The 25,780-nt window shown below is 52.4% G+C and overlaps 2 protein-coding genes across 6 annotated transcripts; one reads left to right on the forward strand and one right to left on the reverse strand.

Annotated features, from left to right (window-relative positions):
* The first annotated feature begins 702 nt into the window (after positions 1 to 702).
* NANOS3 (nanos C2HC-type zinc finger 3) lies at positions 703 to 3,477 on the forward strand. Its single transcript, XM_049639979.1, has 2 exons — positions 703 to 1,198; positions 3,148 to 3,477. The coding sequence occupies exons 1-2, from the start codon at positions 703 to 705 to the stop codon at positions 3,213 to 3,215; spliced, it is 564 nt and encodes a 187-aa protein (XP_049495936.1). The 3' UTR covers positions 3,216 to 3,477.
* Positions 1,197 to 25,660, reverse strand: BRME1 (break repair meiotic recombinase recruitment factor 1). 5 transcript variants are annotated; one of them, XM_049639974.1, is made up of 11 exons: positions 25,277 to 25,660; positions 24,801 to 24,852; positions 20,557 to 20,734; positions 17,536 to 17,617; positions 17,186 to 17,296; positions 12,035 to 13,339; positions 8,590 to 8,700; positions 8,259 to 8,347; positions 6,167 to 6,259; positions 4,876 to 5,064; positions 1,197 to 2,441 (listed from the first exon to the last, which is right to left on the reverse strand). In XM_049639974.1, the coding sequence occupies exons 2-10, from the start codon at positions 24,829 to 24,831 to the stop codon at positions 4,899 to 4,901; spliced, it is 2,166 nt and encodes a 721-aa protein (XP_049495931.1). In that variant the 5' UTR covers positions 24,832 to 24,852; positions 25,277 to 25,660; the 3' UTR covers positions 1,197 to 2,441; positions 4,876 to 4,898. The 5 variants fall into 5 exon arrangements, with proteins under 5 accessions (XP_049495931.1, XP_049495934.1, XP_049495935.1 ...); XM_049639977.1 differs by lacking the exon at positions 8,590 to 8,700; XM_049639978.1 differs by lacking the exon at positions 4,876 to 5,064.
* Positions 25,661 to 25,780: the final 120 nt, after the last annotated feature.

Below are 25,780 nucleotides of genomic sequence, written 5' to 3' on the forward strand. Positions count from 1 at the left end.
GGTGGCCTCATACCTCAGGGTGTTCGTCCATGAAAGTGGTTCCGCTGAAATAGGTGTGAAAGCTCCCTGAGGGACCCCTGAGCTGGGGGTCTTGATCCTTGGCCTTCCCCATGAACCAGGCACCATCCCCCTTCCAGAGACAGCCGGTGCATCATGCGGCTCCCCACCTTCCCCAAAGAGCCCAGGGGCACCCTGCCCCTCCCCCAGCCCAGGGGAAGGAAGACACAAGTTACTAAGTTACTGACTACATCAGTGCTTGTCTTTGGGGTGGGGCTTCCCCCTCCCCTCCCCGTCTCCCTGTGGGGCAGGACTGGCTGGCCTCACAGGCCTCCAAGAGGGGTAGGCAGGGGTAGCCCTCCCCATGCCCCTCTGTGTGGGGGGTGGCTCCCAACTGTGGGTGCCCCCTGCAGCCTGTGTCCTGTCACTCCCCATCACCCCCAGCCCACCTAGAGACCATGTATCCCCTGGCAGGTGCCTTTATGGGGGAGCGGCAGCAAGCCCCCCTGTGACAATGAGGAACCTCCCATGGCCTGCTCCTCCCCCTTCACACTCCCTTGGAGGTATAAGGAGGGAACTGACAGCCCAGACTCCTAGGCTCCACAGAGGGGAAGGGAGGGGCAGAGGACGGGTTAGAAAGCGGAGCTCTGGGCAGGCAAGGCTGCTTCTCTCTGCCCCTCTACCTGGCACACACGCTGCCCAGCTATGGGAACCTTCAACCTATGGACGGATTACCTGGGTTTGGCACGCCTGGTCGGGGCTCTGCGTGGGGAAGGGGAGCCTGAGACCAGGCTGGACCCCCAGCCACAGCCAGCTCCAGGGCCAGGGGGTCAGAGGCCCAGCCCGGAATCTTCAGCAGCTCCTGAACGCCTGTGCTCTTTCTGCAAACACAACGGAGAGTCCCGGGCCATCTACCAGTCCCACGTGCTCAAGGACGAGGCCGGCCGGGTGCTGTGTCCCATCCTTCGTGACTACGTGTGCCCTCAGTGCGGCGCTACGCGTGAGCGTGCCCACACCCGTCGTTTCTGCCCGCTCACTGGCCAGGGCTACACCTCCGTCTACAGCTATACCACCCGCAACTCAGCTGGCAAGAGGGTATCCCGGCCTGATAAGGCGAGGATGCAGGACTCGGGGCATCGCAGAGGAGGAGCAGCAGGCGCGGGAGCAGCGGGCGCGGTAGCAGCGGCGGCAGCCTGTGCAGGTGGCTGGGGAGACCCGCTGTGGAGGGGACCTGCCCCAGGCTGTGGCTGAGTCCTTCGGGGCCTCTATGAAGTGGGGTTAACCCAAGCACCCACTTTAGAGGGGTGGGGGGAGATATCTGTGTAGAAACTTTAGAGCAATATTCTATAAGTGTTGCCCAATGTGAGTAAACTGGGGCTGGGATTAACTTGTGGCCTTGGGCAAGACTCTCCCTCTTTGGGCCCATGTGGGAAACGCCTTCTTTTCCAGGCATGGGGGGGATCTGTCGGGGAGGCTGTGGGGACTAGTAGTGGGATCTGCAGTTAGGTATAGCAGGGGCTCCAGTCCTGCTTGGCACTTAGGAGCTGTGTGGCCTGAGAGAAGTTCTCAGCGTCTCTGAACCCTGGCTTCTTCATGCTCCTCCTCTGTTCACTCTTTCGCCAAACAGCTTGGGTGTCTGTTTTGTGCTGAGTGCTGGGCAGGGTCAGTGATGTGAAAATGTAGATGGGAGAGCGGCATTTCAGAGAGTGTGATGAGTGCTGAATGGGAGAGTCCGGAGGAAGCACCTGGATCCGGATGGAGGGGTCCAGGAGGGCTTCCTGGGGGAAGTGACTTTTGAAAGTCTAATTCAGTTTGATGGAGTGCTGAGAAGTGTGGCCCAGGCATCGGAGCTCGTTCAGGAACCCAGTGAAGTTAACGTATCTGGGACAGAATGTGTGTGCATGTATGGTGGAAGAGGTGTCAGAGACTTGGGGGGGACAGCACAAAAGCCTTATAAATCTTGGACTTGGGTACTAGGGAGCCACGGAAGGGGCAAGACCAGGTCTGCATGTTAACAGTATGTTAGACCGTGGTAGGCTGGACTGTCGGGACAGATTTCAGAGTGTTAGAAGGCAGGAAGGAGGCTGGTCCTCCAGGCCGAGGTGTCAAGGCAGCAAGGAGGGAGAGACCCAGCAGCCAGGGAAACGTCAGGTTGTGTGTGGATCAGCTCAGGAGGGCAGCTGGGGCATAAGTTTATGAGAGCTTTGGCTGAAGCCTCCCTGAGGTCTAAACTGGCCCCACACTGCCTGGCTCACCCCATGGGTCACCCCATAGCGATCATCAAATGTGGATTCCATTTCTGCAGGTCTGGGTGGGGCCTGAGCACCTGCATTTCTAACGAGCTCCCAGCCAGGCAGGAAGGCCAGGGACCAGGCAGGCCGCAGGCTCGGTGTAGTTCGAGTTTACGTGGCAGCAGTTATTACAGATGCGAAAGGCCTCAGCTCCTGTGGGGTTTTAAAACAAATCGTTTTAGCAACTTTAATTGCTTTTGTGGAAGATGGCTAACAGAAGAGGCAGGTCCGACTGGGCCATATTGTTGCCCATTTGGGTGTCCGATGTGGGTATAGCCTCTTCCATCAGAGTGTGAGCTCCTTGAGGGAAGTGACTGGGCGGGACCATCTCACCCTCACCCCCAGAAGCTGTGCAGGGAACATTTGTCCAAAGAGATGAGTCCCTCCAGCAGAAGACCATATTCCCCAAGAGATGCAGTGAAGTCCAACTGGGAAATGGGGGAAGCCGAGGGTACATAGAAATGATGGCCTCAGAATTTGCTTTTTTTCCCCTCTTAAGTGGGAGGGAATAGGAAAACTCCCCAGGTTTGGAGGGTGGGGTGGAGCAGCCCTCACCACAATACTGGCAGAAAGGCCAGCCTCCTGTAACATTCTGGGTGTAACAAATGTGGAGTCCCAGAGCCCTACAGCCGCAAGGGGGCAGCGCAGCCAGCCAGAGTGGGAGTTTCCGGGCTTTGTATCCAGCTCTGGGTCCCACCCTGGGCTGTCCTGATCTGGCGGTCACAGGGATGCTATTCCAGGAGCGGCCCCCAGGTGGCGCCAGAGCCCCGGCAGCCTTGAAGTTTGAACGAGGACTTTGAGAGCCTTGAATCATACCCTATTACCGTTTTTCTCCTTCCCTCCGCTTTTTAAAATCCAGGTTCCAAAGGTGCTGGGAAGTCTTCTGGACCTTCACCCTCTTCCTGCTGTCCCTCCACTTCTGCCTAGGAGACTGGTGCAGGGAGGATGGAGATGCTGCCTTCCCCTGGGTGTGGGGACCCAAGCTCGATGGAAGATGTATTTTGGGGAAGGTCCACTTTGCAAGGACCTGCCCCTGGGCCCTTCCCCCAGCCTGGAGGCCTGGCTAAGAGAGCAGGGCCTGGGAGCACAGCTGAAAGAGCCCCCCCATGAGGAAGGAGGTGGCTGTCGGTCACCCTGGCCCTCCCTCCCCAGCACTGGCCACCCACTCAGCACTCAATAAATGCTTATGAATGGATCAGCGTCAGAAGAGGCCAGGTCTTGGGACAAGGTAGTGTGAACAGCTCCAGAGGGGATGGGGCACCTCTTTTCTATTCTCAATGGGAGTGGGCACCACAGGGTGACAGTCCAGCACCTGAGCACGGCACGTGCTGCCCGGTTAGCGCCCTGAAGCCATTTCTGTGATGTTTGGTATTTTTGAACTCCCTTCCAGCCATCTCTCACACACTGACATGCCAAATGGGCAGAATCCTCCACCCTGGAGGTGGGGGCTTGATAGGAGACTGTCCCTCCCCCTCCTCCCCAAATCATCCTGACCAAGGAGGCCCTCAGTGAATGTTTAGGTCATCACAGATGTCCCAGCAGCCAAGGCCATGAAGTCACATGCCAGACCCTTCAGAACAGGGAAGGACTTCTTGAGGGGGTTGGCAAAGAATGGGAATATGTCCTGGGGGGTTGGGCCAGCCAAGGCCTTGGGCAGAAGGCATCGTGGCTTTGGCTCTGCTTGGGCAGGGGAGGGAGATCTGTCCCTACCAGGTAGTGTGATCCAGTTCTCCTGGGGCAAAGGCTGAGCTTGTGGGAATCCCCACTCCCTGTCTGCTCCCCTGGCCTCCAGAGGGCAGCAGGTGGCAAGTGTCTGTCTAAATTCTTCCCCCAAGTCAAGGGCTGGCCTGGGGTCTGGGGTTCCATCCCTAGCTCACACGGTCTCCCAGAGTTGGGTGGAAGCGGGATTTGGATTTTGCAGGTCCCCTCTGGCCCTTGGCTTTTGGACGTGGACCAGGACCCGAGGCCACCCAGGAGGAGGGCTGGGGATGGGAGATAGTCCTTGAGGACAGCCTGGTCCCTCTGCTTGGAGAGGGGAGGGAAGGAGGAGGAAGAAGACCCAGAGAAAGGCTCCTTAGCAGCCCCAAGAGTTTCAAACTGGGTTAGGGGACACAACATCCCAGCCACCCCCAGCTGCTTGTAAGTGCTCGTTGTATAGGCCAGAGCTGCTGGCACTTGAGACCCAGGGTACCAGGAGAAGGGGCATGTCCAGACAGGTTCAAGGAAGAAGCTGCACATCCAGCCAGGAGAAGGGGGACCATGACCCACCTTGTTCTCCTCCAGCATGGGGTTTCCTGGGGTCTGAGAAGGCAGTAGGAGGGGATCTCTGCCTTGACTATAGGAAATGGGTGCAGGAATCACAGGTCAAAGGACTAATGAAGTCTCCAGTCTGGTCAACCTTTTGGTGACCAATTTAATTGAAGCATCGTGTTCTGTAAAATGGGTTGGACAGCAGCACCTGCAGCCACTAGCTGTGTTTGTATCAGTTAACAATCCCCCAGGACTGCCTCCTTCCAGTCTGGGGCCTAGAAGCAGCTTTTTCCTTGGGGGATGGGTAAGGCCATCTGAGCTCTCTAAGCGAACCTACCAACTCCGCAGTTGGGTGATCAACTATGATGTCTCAGTGGGCTTGTTGCCCCACAGATCCGGGTGTGTGTGTGTGCTTGGATGTGTACACACACATGGACACACAGCCACCCACTCCTGGAGACTGACACTTAGCATCTTGTGGGGACCCCTTGATTCACAGGGCCCGGCAGTGGCCCAACCTGCCTTCCTGGGGAGGATGAGAAGTAAAAGGAGAAAGAGGTGGTTAGGGAGGTTTGTGGGCAAAACATAAGGAACTGAAAATGCCTCAAACCCCAAACAACAGGTCCAGATCCACACTAGGGAATCATTTATTAATGCTCTAACCAGAACAAATAAAATGGAAATCTGGAGAAAAACAAAGGTACCGCCAACAAAAGGAACCCTTTTCTCCTCCAGGAAAGAAACAAATTCTGAACCTCCCATAACCTGAGCTAAAGAACTGAAATTTGCAAATCCAGATAAACGTCCTGGCAGCTATGGGCCCTGCTCAGAGCAGCTGGCTTCCTGAGTGTTAGGGGCACAGTCAGCCTCCAGCCTCCTGCCTCTGGCCTTTGCTGCAGCCCCAGGGAGGAGCAGGTCCCCTCCCGAACCAACTCCCAAGGGAGGCTATTGACTGAGGCGTGGCCTCCTGTGTTTCCCATGGAAAGCTGACTTCTGGGTAGGCTGAGGGAAGGTTTCTGGGGCCCACTGGGGAAACGCTGGAGCATCTTCTAGGGTAAACCAGGGGGCACACACGGCCTGCAGGCTTTCCGGGGTCTGCTGAGGGATTGTTTCCAGCTGTTTGGCAGGAGTACCAGGCACTTCTGGGGGCCAGCGCAGAGGAAACATGCATAGACACTGTGAGCTTGCACACAAGTGTGCGCACAGGGCGCTCCTGAGGTGGTCTGGAAGTAATCTACAAATCCCTCCAGGATCGCTCCCCTGGAGGGAGATTCCCAGCTCCCTTTGATGTGTAGGGTGCCGGCGCTTTCCCTGCTGGCCTTGCCTTCCTGTAGTTGAGGCGCCTGAAAGCCTCCAGGTCCCGGTGGGTGCTCATGATCAGCCGGCTGCAGGGAAGTGCCAGCAGGAGCTGTGCTCCACCAGACGTCCGTGCGAGGACCTCACCTCTCATTCGGGCACAAGTGGCTGCTCACTCTCCCACACAAGCTCACACACCTACAGACTCACGGGTCATGGACACGCACACAGGCAGATGCTGGCACTGGGCCCTCCCCACCACCCTCCAAGGCCCTGTCCCCTCTGCCACCCCTCCCACCCCACTCATCCGTGGATCCCTGCCCAATGCTTACTTCAGGTTGGAGAGCTCAACGACAAGGCCACGCACGGTGTCTGTTGCGTCCTCCATCCTGGCAGCTTCGCAAGCTTTGATCCCTACACAGGTCCTGGGGGAGAAGGGAGGGATGACATGAAGCCTGACCTCACTGGACAGCTCTGTCAAAGTCTGTTCTGGGGGCTTTTGCTGGGCCTGGAGCGGTCTTCTCTGGATGTTAATACCTTTTACAGATACGAAGCCACCACAGGCAGAGCCCTCATGGCCAACCTGGCTAGCTGTACCATGAGAAGCACACTCAGAATCCAGCCGCCTCCCCACCACCTTGGTCCTTGTCTGGACAGCTGCCACAGCCTCCCTGGCCCCCAGTTCCTGCCCCTACAGCCTGTCCCCCGTTCAGTGCTGGGGTGGGGTGGGCTGTGAAAATGGAAACCGGGTCGGGCCCAGTGCCCCTCCCTGCAGCCCTGCACCATCTGCCAGCACCTCCAGACCCCATCCCCTCCTTCTCATTCCCTTCCCCCCCTGTTCCAGCCACACTGAATTCCTGGCTGTTCCCTGAGCACTTCTTAGGGACCTGGAATGTTCTTTCCCAAATATCTCCTCCTGGTGGGGGGAGGGGGCCTTCCCTGATCACCACTGTAAATTTTTAACCCCTTCCTCAGTCTTTTTCTCAACACTTCACCATCTGACTAATTTGCTGGTCTCTCACCCTCCCACCCCCACCAGATGGAAGTTTTGTGTTTTGTCCCACACGGCCTCCCCCATGCCCAGAGCAATTCCTGGAAGAGCTGGCACTGGATGGCATTAGTATCTATGGAAGGGTAGATGCACCACAGCACCCACTGTAACTAACACACGTGGCCTGCGGGTGTGGGCAGTGGGCTGCCCTCCTGGACTCCAGCCAACAGCTGTTCCTAAATCCTCCCAGACCCCAGCTTGGCAGCGTCTGCTGGGCTGTCACTGTGGGAACTCCAGTTCTGCCCCACCCGCCTCGGTCACCCTGAGCTGGCTTGCCTTAGCCTCTGCACGTCCCACTCAGCCACAGGCCACTAAACCAGACCCATGACCTGCCTGGGGCTTCCAGTCATCCATGTGGGTCATATCAGAGGCCACTGGAGATTCACAACATGAATCTCTCTCCTCTTTGCTCAAGCAATAGTAGGGCCACTGTGACTAAACCGCCACCGATCCCCTTGCAGTGTGTGTGTGTGTGTGTGTGTGTGTGGCAACACGTGGTACAACAGGTACTATTTACAGATGTTATGCATAGGTAAGAGGTGGGAACATGGCCACCTCTATCCTGAGGATGAGGGGGAGGAGGAGAAAAAGGAAGGAGACAAATTCTGCCAAGGGCTGTGTCTCTCACCCCTCCTCCACACTTGCCAGCCAGAAACAGAAACTTGGCCATGAATAATCGATAAGCAGAAGCCTCTGCAGAGAGGCCAGTTCAAGTACAAGGTAACAGGAGAGGACTGGCTCAGTGTTAGCGCCTGGCAGGGTGGGGAGAAAGGACACAAAGGGAGGTGATGGGACTGTGAAAGGCTCTGGGGTAGAGACAGAGGACCCCCCCAACACGCACGCGCATACACATGCTCCATGGCCTGCAGGAGGGAGAAAGTGGCCTCACAGGGGCACAGAGCCAAGTGAGGCGATGGGACCAGTCAGGGACCCTGGAGGGCCAGAAGGTGCCAGAGTGGGGACAGACCCCAAGGTCACATGGGTCAATGGTTCTTAGCCCTGTCTGGGTCCTCTTCCCCTCTAGAGATTTAGGGAAAGCTCTAGAACCTCTCTCCACAAAAAGTACATGGTACGTCACAACAACCCATGGACCTGGGGGCACCTTCCCAGGGGTTCTGGGAAGAGACTGTGGTTTGTCTGTAGATCGATGATCACGATTTTTCCACTCATGGGGATCAGGCGACACGCACAGTTTGAAAGATGGGGCTTGGCTCCCTTACTGAGGCCCATCCAGGGCAAGGCAGGCCTATGGTGAGGGAGAGTGTGGGAAGCACCAGTTCCAGGAAAGCAGTGACGTTTTCCCCTCCCAGGCACTTAGGGACAACCGGTACTGGGGCAAGGGTCCTGGGTCAGCCTCCCCCCATCATGTCTACCTCAGCTGGAAGTCAGTGAGGGGGCCTCCATCAGCATGTGGGCTTGTGCCAGGCCAACAAGAGTCCAGCCTGCTCCCCAGAGGAAACAACTGTGAAGAGAGAGCACACATATGAATGACCTAGCTGTGAGCCCTGCACAGGGAAGGGTCATGCAGGGGACCTCTCGGCTCCTCCGGGCCATGTCAGGGACACGGAGGCAGAGAATCCTGCAGAACAGTGGTGTAGGGAAGGGACGGGATGCCGTAACAGCTAGACCCTGGGGCCGCCAGCCCCGGCTGCTCTCCCCACCTCCCCATTCCAAAAGAGCAGACAGGGCAATGTGGGGCCTGACCCTGGTGTCCCCTGCCGGGCCTGTGCTTTCTGAAGGGCTGATCTGTGCTGGCAGATGGCTCTGTCTCTGATGGCTGAGGTGTAGCACTGTCTCCTGCTCATCCTGCAGTATCTGGAAAGATAGAGAGAAGACCCCCAGTAATGGTGACTGGGGTGAGGTGGGCATCTGGTGTTGAGGGAAAGAGGTCACCAGGTTTCATGTCAGGGAGAGATTTTGCAAATACATTTTAAGGGAAAATTTATAATTAATAGGGGAGAAAGCCAGATAACCCTGAGAAGCTTAAGTTTCTAAATGTCAACGGTGGTTTAACTTTCATGGAAAATGTCAGGCTCAGTCATGGAGGTGACATATGTCCCTCTGAAAAGAGGCAAAGAGGCTGGGCAGAGTGGCCGGCCCAGGGCCTCTTCTGGGGGGACCAAAGTCCTAGAGTAAGACGGGACCTGTTCCAAAAGACATCCTTTCAGAACCGAGCCCCTCTCTCCTGACAGCAGTGGGGGATGGGATGAAGGGCTTGAGCTACAGCTTACAGCTGCAAATCGTCCCTGAATCCCAAGGAACAGACGTGAAGAGCTGCTTGTAGCCCAGCGGCTCTCACCAGGGAGGATCACCCCTAGGCACTTCACACTGGTCGGCACACTTTGGTACTGGGGAAGGTGCTATGGGCGTGCTGTGGGTAGAGGTCAGGAGGGCCACTCAGCACCCTACAGTGCACAGGACAGCCCCACCACACAGAACTATCTGGGGCCAAATGCCAGCAGTGCCGAGTTGGGAAGCCTGTCCAGTTATCTCCCAGGCATCTGGTTGACTTTCATGTAAGTGACTCTGTGGCTTAAAATACAACTTGGCATCACATGTTCACTCAACTCCCTGTGCTGTTCTTGGCCATGAGGAATATTCTCCCTCCTGACAGGTACTACTGCCTCCACCAGGGTTCTGTGAATGTTTGACACAGTGAGGGCAGTTCTCCTCCAGAATGTGCTGGAGGCCACCACTCTAGGACCCAAGAGGGACGTGGAATCAGCTTTTTTTAAGTGACTTACGTGGCGGTGGCCTACAGAGGCCCCAGTGTCTCTGTGGGGAGTGTTACATCTTAAGGGAGCTACTATGAGAAGAAAACACCATAGTTTCCTGTGAGGAGACCTGGGTTTGAAACTGCTCTGTCATTGCTGTGTAACCTCTGGGACACCCCGAGTTGCCTCCTCCGAAGCAGTGCTCATGGCTGTGTCACTGTGAGGGACAGTGGGCAGGCCGCTGCTGCCACTCTCTCCATCTACCTGCACTCTATTCCCAAGTGTGCCTGTCCACGCAGCCTTCCTGCTGGGCCCCATCCAGAAGCTTTCCGTGGGAACCTGCCTGTGCCGGGGTCGCCCCAACTTGTTTGGGAACGCCCATTATCAAAACAAAACGTGCCCAGGCGTCAGCAGCCTTGTCAGGGCAGCGCTTCCGCCCCTGGGGGGCCTGTCAGGTCTGACCACCCTGGCTGTCTGCTGGGTCCCACCACTGCGGATTCCTTGGTGTTTTCAAAGCCCAAAGTCACTGGTGGCCGATCAGGAAGGGCTTGTTCTTTGCCTGCTGGATGCCACTAGATAGCCCAACTGCTCCTTTAGCCACTGCCCAGCAGCCAGAGACTGGGGGTAACTTAGACTACTCTTCTGTCCAAGGGAGGGGTTTATATTTTTCAAGGGATGGGGCTTCAATTATAAAATTTCAGCTGTGCCAGGAGCTGAACGCCCATCTATCCCAGGTACTTGTCTTCAAACGTTATGAGTGGACTGCACGGCGATTGGCTTTCCATGATCTTACTCATCTGGTGATTGAGAAATGGGTGGCACAAGGTACTGGGGGCCCACGTGTGGCACCTGGGGCCTGGTCTGAAGCTACCTTGCAGGTAAACATGGTGAAGGGCCAAAGATGACCCTTGGCCATCCCTGGGAAGGCAGCACCTTGGAGACTCACATTTGCTCAACCCAACCACATTCCCCTCTGTGGCTGGAACAGCTGGCTTTCTTCAGCTAGGCACCAGATGAAATACTAGGCTTGTGTTTCGGGGCCATATTGTATAAAAAAACTCTAAGTGCTGAAATGATAGGGTACAAAATGTTTACTCTGGGAGAGGCAGGTGGGAACAGTACAACCACAAACCTCACAGGGGCAGGGACCACGCCTGATGTGCTGACTCCTGGAAGAGCAGGCTCTTGATAAGCATGTAACTGAATTAATTTTTTTTTTTAATTTTTTTTAACGTTTATTTATTTTTGAGACAGAGAGAGATAGAGTATGATCGGGGGAGGGTCAGAGAGAGAGGGAGACACAGAATCTGAAACAGGCTCCAGGTTCTGAGCTGTCAGCACAGAGCCCGACGCGGGGCTCGAACCCACGAACTGCGAGATCGTGACCTGAGCTGAAGTCGGACGCTTAGCCGACTGAGCCACCCAGGCGCCCCCTGAATTAACTTTTTAAACATTTCAACAGGACAGCCGAAGAAACAGAGGCCAATGTTTGTGAAGCAAGCTGGGTTCTGTGTTCCAGGACAGGCACAGCTGCAGAATCAGGCCAACCTGGGAACAGACCCAGCCTGCTTCACTCAGCTGCTTCACCTTGGGCAGGTGCCCAACCTCCTTCAGCCTCTTATCCACACCCAGTGTGTGGAAAGAGAACCACCTACCTTCCAGGGTGTGACCACAAAGCACTTAGCCCAGATTCAGGTGTGCCAGTGGTCAGGGATGTGGTGCCTCCCTGGGGGTGGGGCCAAAGCAAGGCTGCCACCTGCCCCAGACAGGTGAATGCCAATGGCCGGTGCAGGCTCAGTAGCCAGGAAAGGTGATTTGGGGCAGCTCTCCCACTGCCTGTTGGGCAGGCAGATCCCTGAAGGAAAGAAAGTCCCTACGAATTCCAGCAAGAAAGCAAAATTCTTGTATATATTTGGAAAAAAAATTCATATCAGGACCCTGAAACGACCCTTAAGATGGGCAAAGGCTCTTTTCAGTTGGAGACTGAAGTCCTCTCCCCCCATGCCCAGCTTTGACAACACTGGCTTTTTCAAAGGTACCCCTCAAGGCTTCAGGCATCCTCTTTATATCCTTCAGGCACCTGCAGCCAGGGCCAGGCCCTGAAGCGTGGAGAGGGTGGGCACACCTGGGGGCTGCAGTCAAGGAATGGAGGACCTCCATCAACTCTGCCTGGGCTGACGGAATGCATGTGTGTCACTGCCTGGGGCTCTGCAGTTCCCACACAAACTCCTTACAGAAAGGCAGGACTGTCCTATCTGGAAAATCACGGACTCCATACACACTGAAGCTAAACCTCATTCCCCTAGACCCGTGTGCTGTATAAACAGATGACCACACACCCCAAATTCCCCACCGGTGGGTGCTTTGTGACAGGGCTCATGGCCACTTGACACCTATCTCGGGATGGTCTGGCTATCATGTGGGGAAACTCTTACCTGCTCAGGTGAGGCTGCAAGGTCAGGGACTTCCAGGGCATCCCGTATCTGGCTGTCTGGCAGGAAGTGAGGTTCCATGGCTGGAGACTCCCCCAAGAGAGCCTGGTCTGCAGAGCCAGGAGGGGGTTCAGACCAGCCTGTGGGATCTTCAGGGGCATCTGGGTGGTCGTGGCAGGCCCTGGTCTCTTGGGAAGGGCCACCCACTGCTTCTCTGTGCACTGGAGGAGCAAAGGCTCCAAGAGACAGATTGAACCAGTCAAGGTCTTCTTTAGGGCTCTGGCTCCTTAACTCAGCTGCTTTTTCACCTTCAGGCTGCAACAGCAAAGGCAGTGCACACATCCCCCCCAGTCCCTCTTCATCCAGGCCAGGCGCCCTTGTTTGATCAACAGGTGGGCCCATTTCTGAGGCTAGAAGACTGGAATCTCCAGCACCTACTATGGGCTCTTTTATCCTGCGATCCAGAGCCAGGGAGCCTACAGGGCCCCCCAGGATGTTGCCAGGGGGCTTGTCTTCCCACTTGGCCTCCCTTCTGCCTCCTGTCTCCCCAGTGAGAAGTATGCAGCTGAGCAGGGCCCCACTGTGGCCTCCATCAGGGGTCTTCCCACTGGGAGAGGAAGGTGCCCTGGTGTTGGCCTGTTCATCTGGCTTGGCCACCTCTGGAGCCCTCTGTTCTGGCTCAGTGGGGTCTGTCCTCCTGTCTGTGATGACAACGGTCCCAAGGGAGGAGTGACTTGGGCCGCTACAGCTCTGTTCTTCTTCCCTGCTAGTCTTGCTGGGTATCTGCATGGGGTCAGAGAGGGCCTGGTCTGCAGATCCGGGCTCTGGGCCCTGAGTGGAGGAGGGACCCAGGACACTGTCTCCTTTTTCTCTGTGCCCCTCAGGCAGGTCAGCCTCTGCTCCCCCTTGGACACCTGCTTCCTGGAGGCTTCCTCGGTCTGGCTCCTTCTCTTCAGCATCACTGCTTAGCAGGAGCCCTTTCTGGCCATGATAGCCTAGAACCCAACATCCCTTCCTGCTTTCACCATCCGGTGTATTGGTTCCTTGCTCCGACAGGTGGTCCTGGCTGGCCCTCTCTGAGGCCAAGGGTACCGTCCCCCGTTCTGGAGAGACATTGGTGGAAGCCGAGGGCGGAGAATCCCCACTTCCAGGCACAGGTGTCATGGGGTTTTGGTCTCTGTGTTCAGGGTGAGTGCTGTCTACCTGGGTCTGGGCTCCCAGCTCCCTGGGCTCCCAGGAAGCAAGCCCTAGTGACTCCTCTTGCAGTTGGCTTCTGGCCTGTTGGCTACTGGGCCCTGGCGGTGTTTCCTATGGAGAGTAAAAGACCCAGCCTTGAGCCTTCAATAATCAACTAAAATTTTTTCTAGTTGTAACTATACCTGTACAAAGTCTCAGATGTTACACATGGTGCACCCAGTACCATTCAGTACCAGTGCTGGGCATAGTTAGACCCAGGGGCTGGAGTGGGGACCAGAAGCAGAGGAATCCCTCTTTCCATCAGCTCCTTCTTCCCACCAACACTGCCTCTTGGACAGATCAAGGATATAAAAATCAAGGGGGCCTGTGGATTGTGTCAACGTCAACTGACCGGTGTTGGCAATGGATGCTAGTTAGAAGATGTTACCACTGGAGGAAACTGGAGGAGAGCACACAAGGACCTCTCTGTACTGTTTTCTTTTCTTTTTTTTAATTTTTAAATGTTTTTATTTATTTTTGAAGGAGAGAGAGAGACAAAGCATGAGCAGGGGAGGAGCAGAGAGAGAGAGAGACATAGAATTCATAGCAGGCTCCAGGCTCTGAGCTGTCAGCACAGGGCCCGATGCGGGGCTCGAACCCACGAACTGTGAGATCATAACCTGAGTCGAAGTCGGACGCTTACCCGACTGAGCCTCCCAGGCGCCCCTGTACTGTTTTTGTTTTCAATTGTGGTCTAATACACATTATATAAAACTCACCATCTTAACCAGTAAGTATACAGTTTAGTGGCATAAAATACATGTACACTGTTGTGCAACCGTCACCACCTTCCATCTCCAAGACTCTTTTCATCTTCCCAAGTTGAAATTCTGTCCCCATTAATCCCTGTCTCCCAGCCCTGGGCATCCAAGCATCGAGCGTCTACTTTCTGCCTCCACGGATTTGACTCCTCTAGGGACCTCCTGTAAGTGGAATCCTATAGTATTTATCCTTTTGTGGCTGGGTTATTTCACTCAGCATAATATTGCCCAGTTTCATTTATGTTGTAGCTTTTATCAGAATGTTTTTGCTTTTTAAGGCTGAATAATATCCTATTGTATGGATATGCAATATTTTGTTTATTCATCTACCAGTGGACACTTGGGTCCATAGTATTTTTGCAATTTTTTATGAGCCTATAATTATTTCAACATAAAAACTTAAGGGACACCTGGGTGGCTCAGTCAGTTAAGCATCTGACTTTGGCTCAGGTTATGATCTTGTGGGTTCGTGAGTTCAAGCCCACATCAGGTTCTGTGCTGATAGCTCATAGCCTAGAGCCTGCTTCAGATTCTGTATCTCTTCTCTGTGCCCCTCCCCCACTTGCACTCTGTCTCTCTCTCTCTCTCTCTCTCTCTCAAAAATAAACAAACATTTAAAAAAAAACTTAAAAGAGAGATGGGGTGCCTGGGTGGCTCAATCGGGTAAGTATCCAACTCTTGGGTTTTGGCTCAGGTCATGATCTCATGGTTTGTGGGTTCAAGCCCTGCATCAGGCTCTATGCTGACAGCACAGAGCCTGCTTGGGATTCTTTCTCTCTCCTTCTCTCTCTGCCCCTCTCCTGCTCTCTCTCTCACAATAAATAAACAAACACTAAAAAAAAACCTTAAGAGAGAGAGGGAGAAGCGAAATGTCCCTAATGGAGACAGAGATGACCAGAACAGGGTGGGAAAGAGGGTTCTGACTGGGACGTAGATAGATATTGTCCCCTAGGTAGATGGCAGCTCAATCCAGGCATTCAGACCTAAACCTGCAGAACCACTGCAGCCCTTGGATCTCCCCCAAGTCGAGACACTGGTATCTGGAATCTCCCTCTAGTATCTCCTGGTGACATCCAATGTCACATGACTGACACCAGCTCCTGAGTATGCCCTCAGAGGTTCCCTGTTTCAACTACAGCAACTCCATCCTTCAAGCTATTCAGGCCCCAAACCCTGGAGTCAACCCATCACCTTCCTTCCTCTCACAACCATGCCATCAACTCTCCTTTCAAACTGGACTACAAGTAATTACATCTGATAGGTAGGGACTGAGGTCTGTACCCAAGGGCACCCTATAGACAGCGATTGTCCCCCCCTTCCCATGCTTCTTCCATACAGTTATCAGCACTGAGGGAGATGCCTCCTCCACAGTTACCTCCCTACATCAGTCAAGTCCAACCTTTCTAGGAGGGTGTGTGTTGCAAATATCAGAGCATCGAAGGTCATGGCCTGTCAGTCTGGCTTCAGTAAAGCCACTGGCAACCAGCCGCTGAGTTACACATAGCATTTCCTGCACATTTTCAGTCGACAGTGAAGCTAAGACCCCTCTTATTAGTTAGTTAATATTATTATTTTTTTATTTTATTTTTTTTTAACGTTTATTTATTTTTGAGACAGAGAGAGACAGAGCATGAACAGGGGAGGGGCAGAGAGAGAGGGAGACACAGAATCTGAAACAGGCTCCAGGCTCTGAGCGGTCAGCACAGAGCCTGATGTGGGGCTCGAACCCACGGACCGTGAGATCATGACCCGAGCCGAAGTCGGACGCTTAACCGACCCAGCCACCCAGGCGCCCCTTTAATATTATTTTTTTAAGTAAGTTCTACACCCAACATGGAGCTTGAACTCACAACCCCAAGATCAGGAGTCTCATGCTCTACCAACTGAGCCAACCAGGCACCCGACCTCTCGTTTGTATGTACGTATGCACGTATGTATTTATTTATTAAGTTTATTTGAGAGAGACAAACATCGCACGAGGCGGGGGAGGGACAGAGAGAGAGGGAGAATCACAAGTAGACTCTGTGCTGCCAGCACAGAGCCCAACATGGGGCTAGAACTCACAAAGCCGCAAGATCATGACCTGAGCTGAAACCAAGAGTCAGACACTTAACTGACTGAGCCACCCAGGCACCCCCCGACCCCTCTTGTTTTTAAATTACACTTTTTGTGAGATCATTGTAGATTCATATGTAGTTATAAGGAAATGGCAGAAAAAGATTCGTCATGCCCTTTACCCAGTTTCCCCCAGTGGTATCATCTTATATAACTTGAGTATAATATCACAGTCCAGATACCAACACTGATCAAGTCCACCAACCTTATTTGGCTTTCCAGCTTGACTTATGCTTGTTTGTGTGTGTGTATGAAGTTCTACAAAGCTCTCTCAGTGGTGGAGGCTGTGCATCCACCACACAAATAAGATATGGGAAATCTCCAACACAGGGTCCCTTGTGCTGCCACGTGTAGCCACACTCACCTCCCCACCCCACCCTGGTCCAACTCCCTGCAACCACTAACCAACCCATCTCTATAAGTTTCTCATTTCAATAACGTTATGCAAATGAAACCCTACGGTATATAACCTCTTGGGACTGGCTTTTCTCACTCCACATAACGCCCTAGAAATCCATCTAGATTGTTGCGTGTATCACTGGTTTGTTCCTCTTTCGTTGCTGGGTTGTGCTCTATGGTGTGTTCAGCCATTTGCCCATTAAAGGATATTGGGCGTTCTCCGCTGGGGATGCCCATCCCTCACTTTTGTAGGGGCCCCTGTTGCCAGAGACATCATCACCCTGGGAGCTCATGGTAGAAAGGACAAGAAAGTACGCTGTAAGACCCATCCCCTGCCCCCAACCACACAAAAGCTTCCAAGAAGTAAAGGGGTTCAGGGACAGAATGTGGATTGTCTTTCTGCATTTTTACTACTATCATGCAACCTGGGGAAAAGGGCTGTGGCCTTGACCACTTGGGTGCAGGCACAGCTGTCCTGAGCGCCTCACACAGGCGTGGCACACGCTCCACACACATCTGTAGCATCACGCACTGAAAAAGGGCATGCAGACAGATGCAGGTCTAGCCGATACCAAAGAAAACCAAGGTTGAACTCAGTAGCCAAGGCTGGTCCAAGCAGCTACTGGGTGTCTAACGGGCTCACCTGGCTGATTTTAGGGGTTCCACTCCTGAGGTCCTCTTCCCTCAACTCTGCTGGTCTTGTCACTGTCTTCCTGGACTTTGCAAACTGGGGGACAAACCTCCTGGCTGAATTCTGTGAACCAGATACAAGAACAAAGCAGCAATAAAGATAAGGGCGGAATGAGGTCTCAGAAAACAAACGCCAAACCAGTTCCTTTCTTGCAGCTTCAAATGCAGTCCTTGCCCTCCACTCCATCCCCAGCACACAGTCTCACCAACCTGTCAGCCTGTTGATGCTGAATGGAGATAAGAACTCCAGCTTAAGGGAGGCAGCGTTTGTAGTACATATATGAGGCCATAGAACAGGCTCACCTGGGAAAGAGGAAGGGGTGCTGGCTCCTTTTCTGGTTCCCTGAGGAGACTGGCGGGAGCTTGTGCTTCCTCAGCAGGGGAGCTGGGTGGAGAAAGGCAAAACAGAGGTGGTTCTGAAGTTCTGGAAAGCTGTCCGTGCGCGTGGTAAGACAAACAGAATAAATCCAAAGGCAAAGTAGTGCTCAGTCTCCTGCAAGGGAGGTCCTGGAGCACCTGCTTGGAGAGGGTGGGGTGGAGAAGGGGAGCTGCGCCTAGGGTGACATGTGACTGCCAAGAAGGGTGCAGTCTCACATCTAGAATCCAAGCTTCCTACTCTGGCAGCACTTTACCCTTAGAATCCCAGGAATTGGCTCCTGAAATAAGAATAGGATTTCACATTTGGAATGACACTCTAACCCCCAACTCTGCAAATTCCAGAGAAAGGAAGTTGTAGATGCAAAAGACACAATGTCAGAAAAAACAGGAATACTCATTAATTGCCAAAATGCAGAAACAACTGAGATTGCATTTAGTGGGTGAATGGATAAATAAACTGTGGTGCATCCAGACAATGGAATATTATTCGGCATTAAAAGAAATGAGCTATCAAGCCATGAGAACACAGAGAGGAAGCTTAAACGCGTGTTACTAAGTAAAATAAGTGACCTGAAAAAGCTACATATCGTATGATGGAAACGCTATGACATTCTGGAAAAGGCAAAACTATGAAGACAATAAAAAGATCCGTGGGGCCAGAGTTGGAGAGAGGAGAGATGAACAGGTGGAACGCAAAGAATTTTTAGGCAGTGAAAATACTGTGCATGAGATTCTAATGGTGGATACATGTCATTCTATGTTTGCCCAAACCCACAGAACATACAACACACAGAGTGACCTCTAAAGTAAACTGTGGACTGCAGGTGATTATTATGTGTCAGTGCAGGTTCATCCTGGGTAACAAATGCACAGCTCTGGTGAGTGATCGTGACAATGGGTAAGGCTATGCATGTGTGGGGGCAGGGGTCTATATGGGAACTCTCCATTACCTTCTTTCCAATTTTATTATAAACTCAAAGGCCTTAAAAAATTAGGTCATTTTTTTTTAATGTTTATTTATTTTTGAGAGAGAGAGACAGAGTGCAAGGGAGAGGCAGAGAGAGAGAGGGAGACACAGAACCCAAAACAGGCTCCAGGCTCTGCAATGTCAGTGCAGAGCTCGACACGGGGCTTGAACTCACAAACTGCAAGACCATGACCTGAGCCGAAGTCAGACACGTAACCAACTGAGCCACCCAGGCGCCCCCCAAATATTAGGTCTTTTTAAAAAGATTGTGAGACTTATGGTTATATCTAAATAAATGTGGATGTATGTGTTGTTAAAAAAAATCAAAATCTGGAACTAAACCTTCACGATTTCACCTTTATAAGTGGAACAGGAAAAAGTACGAAGATACAGTAACAGGTTTAAACCTTGTCAGGAGATTATGGAGACAGAATAAATCTAGATACTGACAGCAAGAGTTTGAAAAATTTTTTTTTAATTTTTAATGCTTATTTATTTTCGAGAGAGACAGAAACAGAGTAAGAGTGGGGGAGGGGCAGAGAGAGCGAGAGAGCGAGAGAGAGAGAGAGAGAGAGGGAAAGAGAGAGGGAGACACAGAATCTGAAGCAGGCTCCAGGATCTGAGCTGTCAGCACAGAGCCCAACATGGGGCTCGAACCCATGAACTGTGAGATCATGACCTAAGTTGAAGTTCGATGCTCAACCGACTGAGCCACCCTGCCCCAAGAGTTTGAAAATTTTTAATTGGAGTGGATTATTTGGGTGGCTGCTAGGGTACTGGTAAAGATTTCATTTCTCAACATAAATGTGTTAAGCTTGTTGGCTTTGCTTTTTTCTGTTGTACTTCTATGCACGTGGAATTTCTTAATTAAACATTTTGAAAACAAAAACAGAAAAAAGAGAGTGGGAACCCACTTCTGTAGGTTCTGACTATTCTTATGGACTTAGACAGTAGGGTGGGCAGTGCCTGGGACCCCATGAGCCCTGCTGGCCTCTCCAGGAGCGTGAAGCACCGTGACATCATGCTACCTGTCTGGGAGAACGGGTTAGCTGTGACATGCGGCCCCTCTTCATATCCCGCACACCACAGGGCTGCCCTTAGTCTTAAGATTGCAATGACCTGCGACCACACAGCCCCCACCGCCAAAAACAGCTCTGTTGGTCAGACCATGTGCCGCAATTGTTTACTCAGAAAATTTGGTACACTGATCCATGATATTTTCTTTGAAGACTTCTGGTAGCAGGAATCCTCCTCTTAACTCCTGCTAACCCTTTCTACTTTGTTGTAGTTACATGTGGTTTAACTCCATGAATAGACTATGCTCCAGATCTTTCTTTTTCCCCCATTGTGCTTAATTACATATTCCTGAAAATAAAAATAAGGAAGCTGGGAAACCATGGTGGTTAGGAACACAGGAGCCAGACACAGCCAGACCCCAGCCTGCCCTGCACCAGCTCAGTAGCCTTGGGCAAGTAAGTCATTTGACATCTTGAAATTTCAGAGTCCTCACCTGTGACACAGGGATAAAAACTTACCTCACATAGCCACGAGGATTAAACTAACAGACAGACATAAACTGTTTATTATTAGCACACTGTCTGGCACATAATATTTGCTATCCCCTTTCATGGCTTCTTAGTTCGCAGACCCACAACTCCATCGATCCTTTCTTGGTTAAGAAGGAATGTGGGATAAACATGGATTTGACCAGCAGAGGACAAGATGCATTCTAGTACCAAGTGACCTTGAAACATTCAAGGTTTTCCTTGCCCGTGGTTAAAATATCAACCTTTCTCCCTGGAAAGGAGGTTCCTAGGAATGGCTTTGAGAAGCAACCTGAGGGGACCTGAACCCGCAGAGGGAGGCGTGGCATTGGATGGGTCATGGTTGTCCCCACGCTTTTGCATCCTGCCTACTGGACGGCTGTGCTGTGCCCACTGTTGGTGGGAAGGCTTGCTGGAATGTTCCAAGCCACCTACCTGGAGGCTGCCTGTACTGGTTCCTCTGTCCTCTGTTCGGCAGAGGGAACAGGTCCTGATCTGCCTTCTGACTCTTCAGGGAGAAACAAACAGCCCCACTCAGAACTCTGGGGGGGCCTGCCAGAGTCTCCTAGCCTTGGGTTCTTTGGGAGTTTTGGAGGACGGATTCCTTCTCCACCTAGTTTAGAGAGAAAGGAAAATGAAGGGATGGGAGGTACAAGGAGCAGGCACTTCCATGGCTGACAACCAACATGGCAGGGCCACTGTTGCAACATGAACAAGCTTGTTCCAAGAGCAGGAAACCCTTGCTCTGACACTAGCCTGGAGAGAGAGATGGGATGGAGCCTTGTCCAGGAGCTTAGGTGGCCATGGGATTCAAAGGCTTTTTACCTAAGGACTGGTCATGACTGAGACCAAATCCTGATGTGGCCTGGCACCAAACTACATAAGACAACCTGGTCCAGCCACCTGTCTCTCTGGGAAGGTGGGGAGAGATGTGTACTGGCTTCCTTGAGTCTCAGCTCAAATATTCCTGCAGAGGGCCATCCCTGACTTCTCTATAGGGCACCCCCTATAGAGACCCACGGTCTGTTTCATTCACTTCACAGCTTTTTTTTTTTTGCCAGTATCTGATGTACTGGTTATTTTCTGTCTCCCTCAATACAACCTGATCCATACAAAGAGGGGTCTATCTCACTCTCTACTGAGTCTCAAGTGCCTAGAAGATCATCTAGTATACCACTGGTGCTCAATAAATACTTGGTACATGATTAAATAAACACACGTGTAAAACAGAGATCACCACCAGGAAACACTGATAGGACTAAATTATGTACCACTCTAGTTTTCTGTGATGCCTGCAGAATATCCATCCTGGGAAAACTGGGACCTACAGTTATCGAGTGCTAGGGAGGTGACATCTCAGCTGCTCCTCGGCCCCTTGAATATCTGCAATACCTTCCCCATCACTGAAAGCAATTAAGAGCCTAACACCTATTTGCTGAATGAAGGGAACACCCTTACACGGAAACTGCCAGTAGTGGTTGACTTGTAATACCTCTCCAAACCTGGCCCCAACCTACTCATTTATTCAAAAAACAAATGATAAAGGTTGAACCTAGACAACTCCATGACAGACGCTATCCTGAGAAGTTGGGTATGTTATGATAAAACTTTGAGGCAGCATCCCACTGTTCTGCCCATCTTACAGATAAGAAAGCTGAGGCACCTGGAGGCCAAGGAATCTGGAAATGGGATCCAGTCAGTCCAACTCCAGAGCCTGCATACTTAAGTGCACTTGAGCATTTATTGAGTACCTACTATGTACTGTGCCTCTGACCAGTGAGAACAAAAAGGCAAACCAGGTGGTCTTTCTGGAGTTCAGTCAGGTAGATCCTTTCCAACCTCAGCTAGAAGTAAACCCACTGAATGAGCCCCCCATCCCCAACATCTATCACTAGGGTCCTCGTTAGCATTCACTTGGCTGTTTGTGCTCCAGTAGACCACTGTGACTTTTCTGTAATTTTTTTGATTCTGTTATGGTTCACGTGTACCCCTTTAGAACTTTACCTTACTGCTGTGTATTTGAATTAGTGCTCCCGGCGAGAAGCAATTTTCTTTCTCCCCTGCCTAGACCCTGAGGGTCATGAGGGCAGGACCTGAGTCTGCGGCACCCTTGGATCTCATCCTTGCCCCGCCTGCCGGTGCACCCTGCTTAGGTGCCCGCGCCAGTGCTGTACTTAGAGCAAGTCTCCAACGAATGCTTCTTACACAAGCATATTCCCACCCTGTGGTCTGCCAAAAAAGGCAAAATCGAGCAGCTTTGTTAATTTGGTTTCTTACGATGCCCAAACACCAGCTCGCTTTACTCATCCAATGGACATGTGTACCAAATAAAAAACAAAAATATCAACAGAAGTGAAGAGCCTCCCATTTCCTTCCTGTGATCTATCCCCACAGGACTAATTTAAGAAAAACTAAGGCAGAACCTTATGTTCAACGCCAAAGGCCAAAGACGTTGGGAGGGAAGGGCTTCTTTCACCACCTGCCAGAATCATCTTCCTCTGTCCCCACCCCTTCCAGGACACACAGAAACAGCTGTCCTGGGCCAGCCTGGGGTCCACCGAGCTAGGGAGGCCACTGCCAAGAGAGGCCCCAAATGACATGCTGTGGGTGGGCCTGGCTGTCCCCAGCTTCCCCCTCCAAGGTCAGTGAAATTCCTGTGTTTCCAAGCAGCCTGTTGCTCATTTCTACACAAAACATTTTCAATCCGTTGCTAATTTTTGTCCCACATAGTTGGGGGGGGTGGGGTGGGAAATGAGTGCTACTCCTTATGTTCATTAGCCAGTAAGTGATCATTTCTAAACTTCTACGAGGTTTAAGTTATCTTAGACAATGACAGGGAGGTGGTGCTATACTATGTAATGTTGGGTATTTTTCTTTTCGAGTGAAGAAACATACATGTAGGTTGACAAATAAAGAGGATTGTGATATCCCATAAAGCAAAAAACAGATTATAGGTCGATATGTGTGATGATTCTATTTTCCAGTGAAAACACTATATTGGTGTATATATAGGAAAGTTTGAAACAAGTAGTGTAGCGAGGTTCATTTCTTGGTTTCATATGCAATATTATGATTGATCGTTGTCCTGTGGCTTTGTTGGACATTAACCTCATGGGAAGCTGGAGGTAGGGTAGACAGAACCCTGAACTATTTTTGCAAGTTTTCTGTAAGACCAAAATTACTTTAGAATGAAGTTTTTTTTTTGTTTGTTTTCTTTGTGTGGTTTTTTTTTTTTTTTTAAGTCTGGGGGGAGAATCACAACAGCAGCATACACTTGTGTATACCTAGGGTCTATCCTCTGTGCTTTACAAATACTAATCCACATGTGAGCTCTAGGGCAGAGTTCTCCACCTCGGTACTGTTGACATTTGAGGCCAGATCATTCTGTGTTGTGGGGGGCTGTCCTGCGCATTCTAGGATTTTGAGCACATCCCAGGCCTCAACCCACTAAATGCCAGTCCCTGCCACCTTCCCCACATATATCAGTTGTGAAAACCAAAAATGTCTGTAGACATTTCCAGTGTCTTCCGAGGAGCAAAAAATCCTCCCACCAGGTTGAGAATCATTGTTTGAATGGACAGGGTAGGTGTCTTTATTATCTTCTATTTACAGAAAGGGGAAACTGAGGCACAAAGTAAGTCATCTGCAATCACAGGGCCAGCATGAGAGCTAGGATGAACCCAGTTTTTTTTTCTTTTATGTTTATTTGTTTATCTTGAGAGAGAGAGAGAGAGAGAGAGAGAGAACGCGATCAGAGTAGGGGCAGAGGGAGAGGGGGAGAGAGAACCCCAAGCAGGCTCCGTGCAAATCCCAGCACAGGGCCAAAATGTAGAGTTGGACACTCAACAGAATGAGCCACCCAGGCTGCCCTCAACCCAGGGTTTTGGTTCCAGAGTGAAACACTTAGCCACCAACCGATGACCCTGTAGTATATCAAAGACCTTGTAGTTGGGGGCATCTGGGCGGCTCAGTCAGTTGAGCGTCCGACTCTGGCTCAGGTCGTGATCTTGTGGTTCATGAGTTCGAGCCCCACGTCGGGCTCTGTGCTGACAGCTCGGAGCCTGGAGCCTGCTTCGGATTCTGTGTCTCCCTCTCTCTCTGCCCCTCCCCTGATCCCACTTTGTCTCTCTCTCTCAAAAATAAATAGACGTGAAAGGGGCACCTGGGTGGCTCAGTCGGTTAAGCGTCCAACTTCGGCTCAGGTCATGATCTCGCGGTCTATGAGTTCAAGCTCCGCGTCGGGCTCTGTGCTGACAGCTCAGAGCCTGGAGCCTGCTTCCGATTTCTGTGTCTCCCTCTCTTTCTGCCCCTTCCCCGTTCATGCTCTGCCTGTCTCAAAAATAAATAAACTTAAAAAAAATTAAAAAGTTAAAAAAAAATAGACGTTAAAAAAAAAAAGACCTTGTAGCTCTATTCACAGGTTGTCTCTGAGAGCGCACCCCTGCCTTAAGCTTGTGGGATCCCACCTGAGGGTGGAGGAAACTCCAGAAAGCTTTCACTTTTTTTTTTTACCATATGCACTTTCCACAATTCATACTTTTCTCACCAGCTCGTATGAAGTCACTCCCCCCGCCCAGGGGCTTGGCGGGGTGGCGTTAGCATTTCTACAACAAACAGACCCACGTCCTCCTGTAACCGGAAGCAGCAATAAAGACGTGTCAACTTGAGTGTCCAAATACCTGAAGTCCGAAGCTTTTTCCTCTTGGTCATTTTATCCCTCCTTTGAGAAATCTGAAAATGAGCAGAATCCCATCGTTGTAAGCAGTCCCTGCCCCTGGGTACAGCCCCAGTGACCTTGGCTGAGGGCAGAAGCCACCCTCCCCGCACCTTGGCCCATCAGGCTGCCGGGATGCGGGGTGGCGGCAGGGGGTGGGGGGGACGGGAGTGGGGGGAGGTCAAGCTGGGCCCCGAGGGAACATGGTGGGGGGGAGTCACAGCCACCTCAGGCCACGGCCCGCCCGCCTGGGAAGCCCTGGGGACACGGCTCTAGTCCCCACGTCGGGGCAGAACATCGGAAGCCCCGTCCCTCTCCGCTCTGGTCGGAGGCCCTTCCAGGGACACCCGAGGACCCTGGAAGGGGCCACCTGGGGCCCTTCAAAGGGTCAGGGAGCCCTGTGGGGGATGCCTGGGGCCGTCCAGACAAGCCGACACCGACCTGGGCCACAGAAGTTGTCAAGGTCACTCTGTCCTTATCAGGAACTGGGTAGGTCTGCCTGGATCTGTCGGGGAACAACTCGGTTAAATTACTTGCATTAGAATTTTCTGAGAAAATGAAGGGCAAAAGTTGGCCCTCACGGAGGCCGGGGGTCTGGCGCTGACTGTGGGGGGGGGGGGGGGGGGGGGGGAGGAGGCCCGACGCCCGGGCGCTGGGGGCCCGACTCCCGGGGGCCGGACCCACACTAACCCTACCCCGGCCACCTAAAAGTATGGAATGTCCAGACCCGGGCCGCCAGGAGAGGCCAGAGCCCGCAGGTGGCCGCGCGACGCCGCGAACCGCGCGGCCGACACCGCCCCTCACACCTGCGCGCGCGCTCCACCTCTTTCCCGCGCATTCACGGCACCGCCGTGCGCAGGCGCGATGGCAGCACCGCCCCCGCACACGCGCGCACGCCCCGCCTCTTTCCCGCGCGGCCCGCGGCCCGCCCACCGCCCGGCAGTG

The sequence above is a fragment of the Panthera uncia genome, chromosome A2 (genome assembly GCF_023721935.1).
Source record: "Panthera uncia isolate 11264 chromosome A2, Puncia_PCG_1.0, whole genome shotgun sequence".
NCBI classification, from domain to species: domain Eukaryota; kingdom Metazoa; phylum Chordata; class Mammalia; order Carnivora; family Felidae; genus Panthera; species Panthera uncia.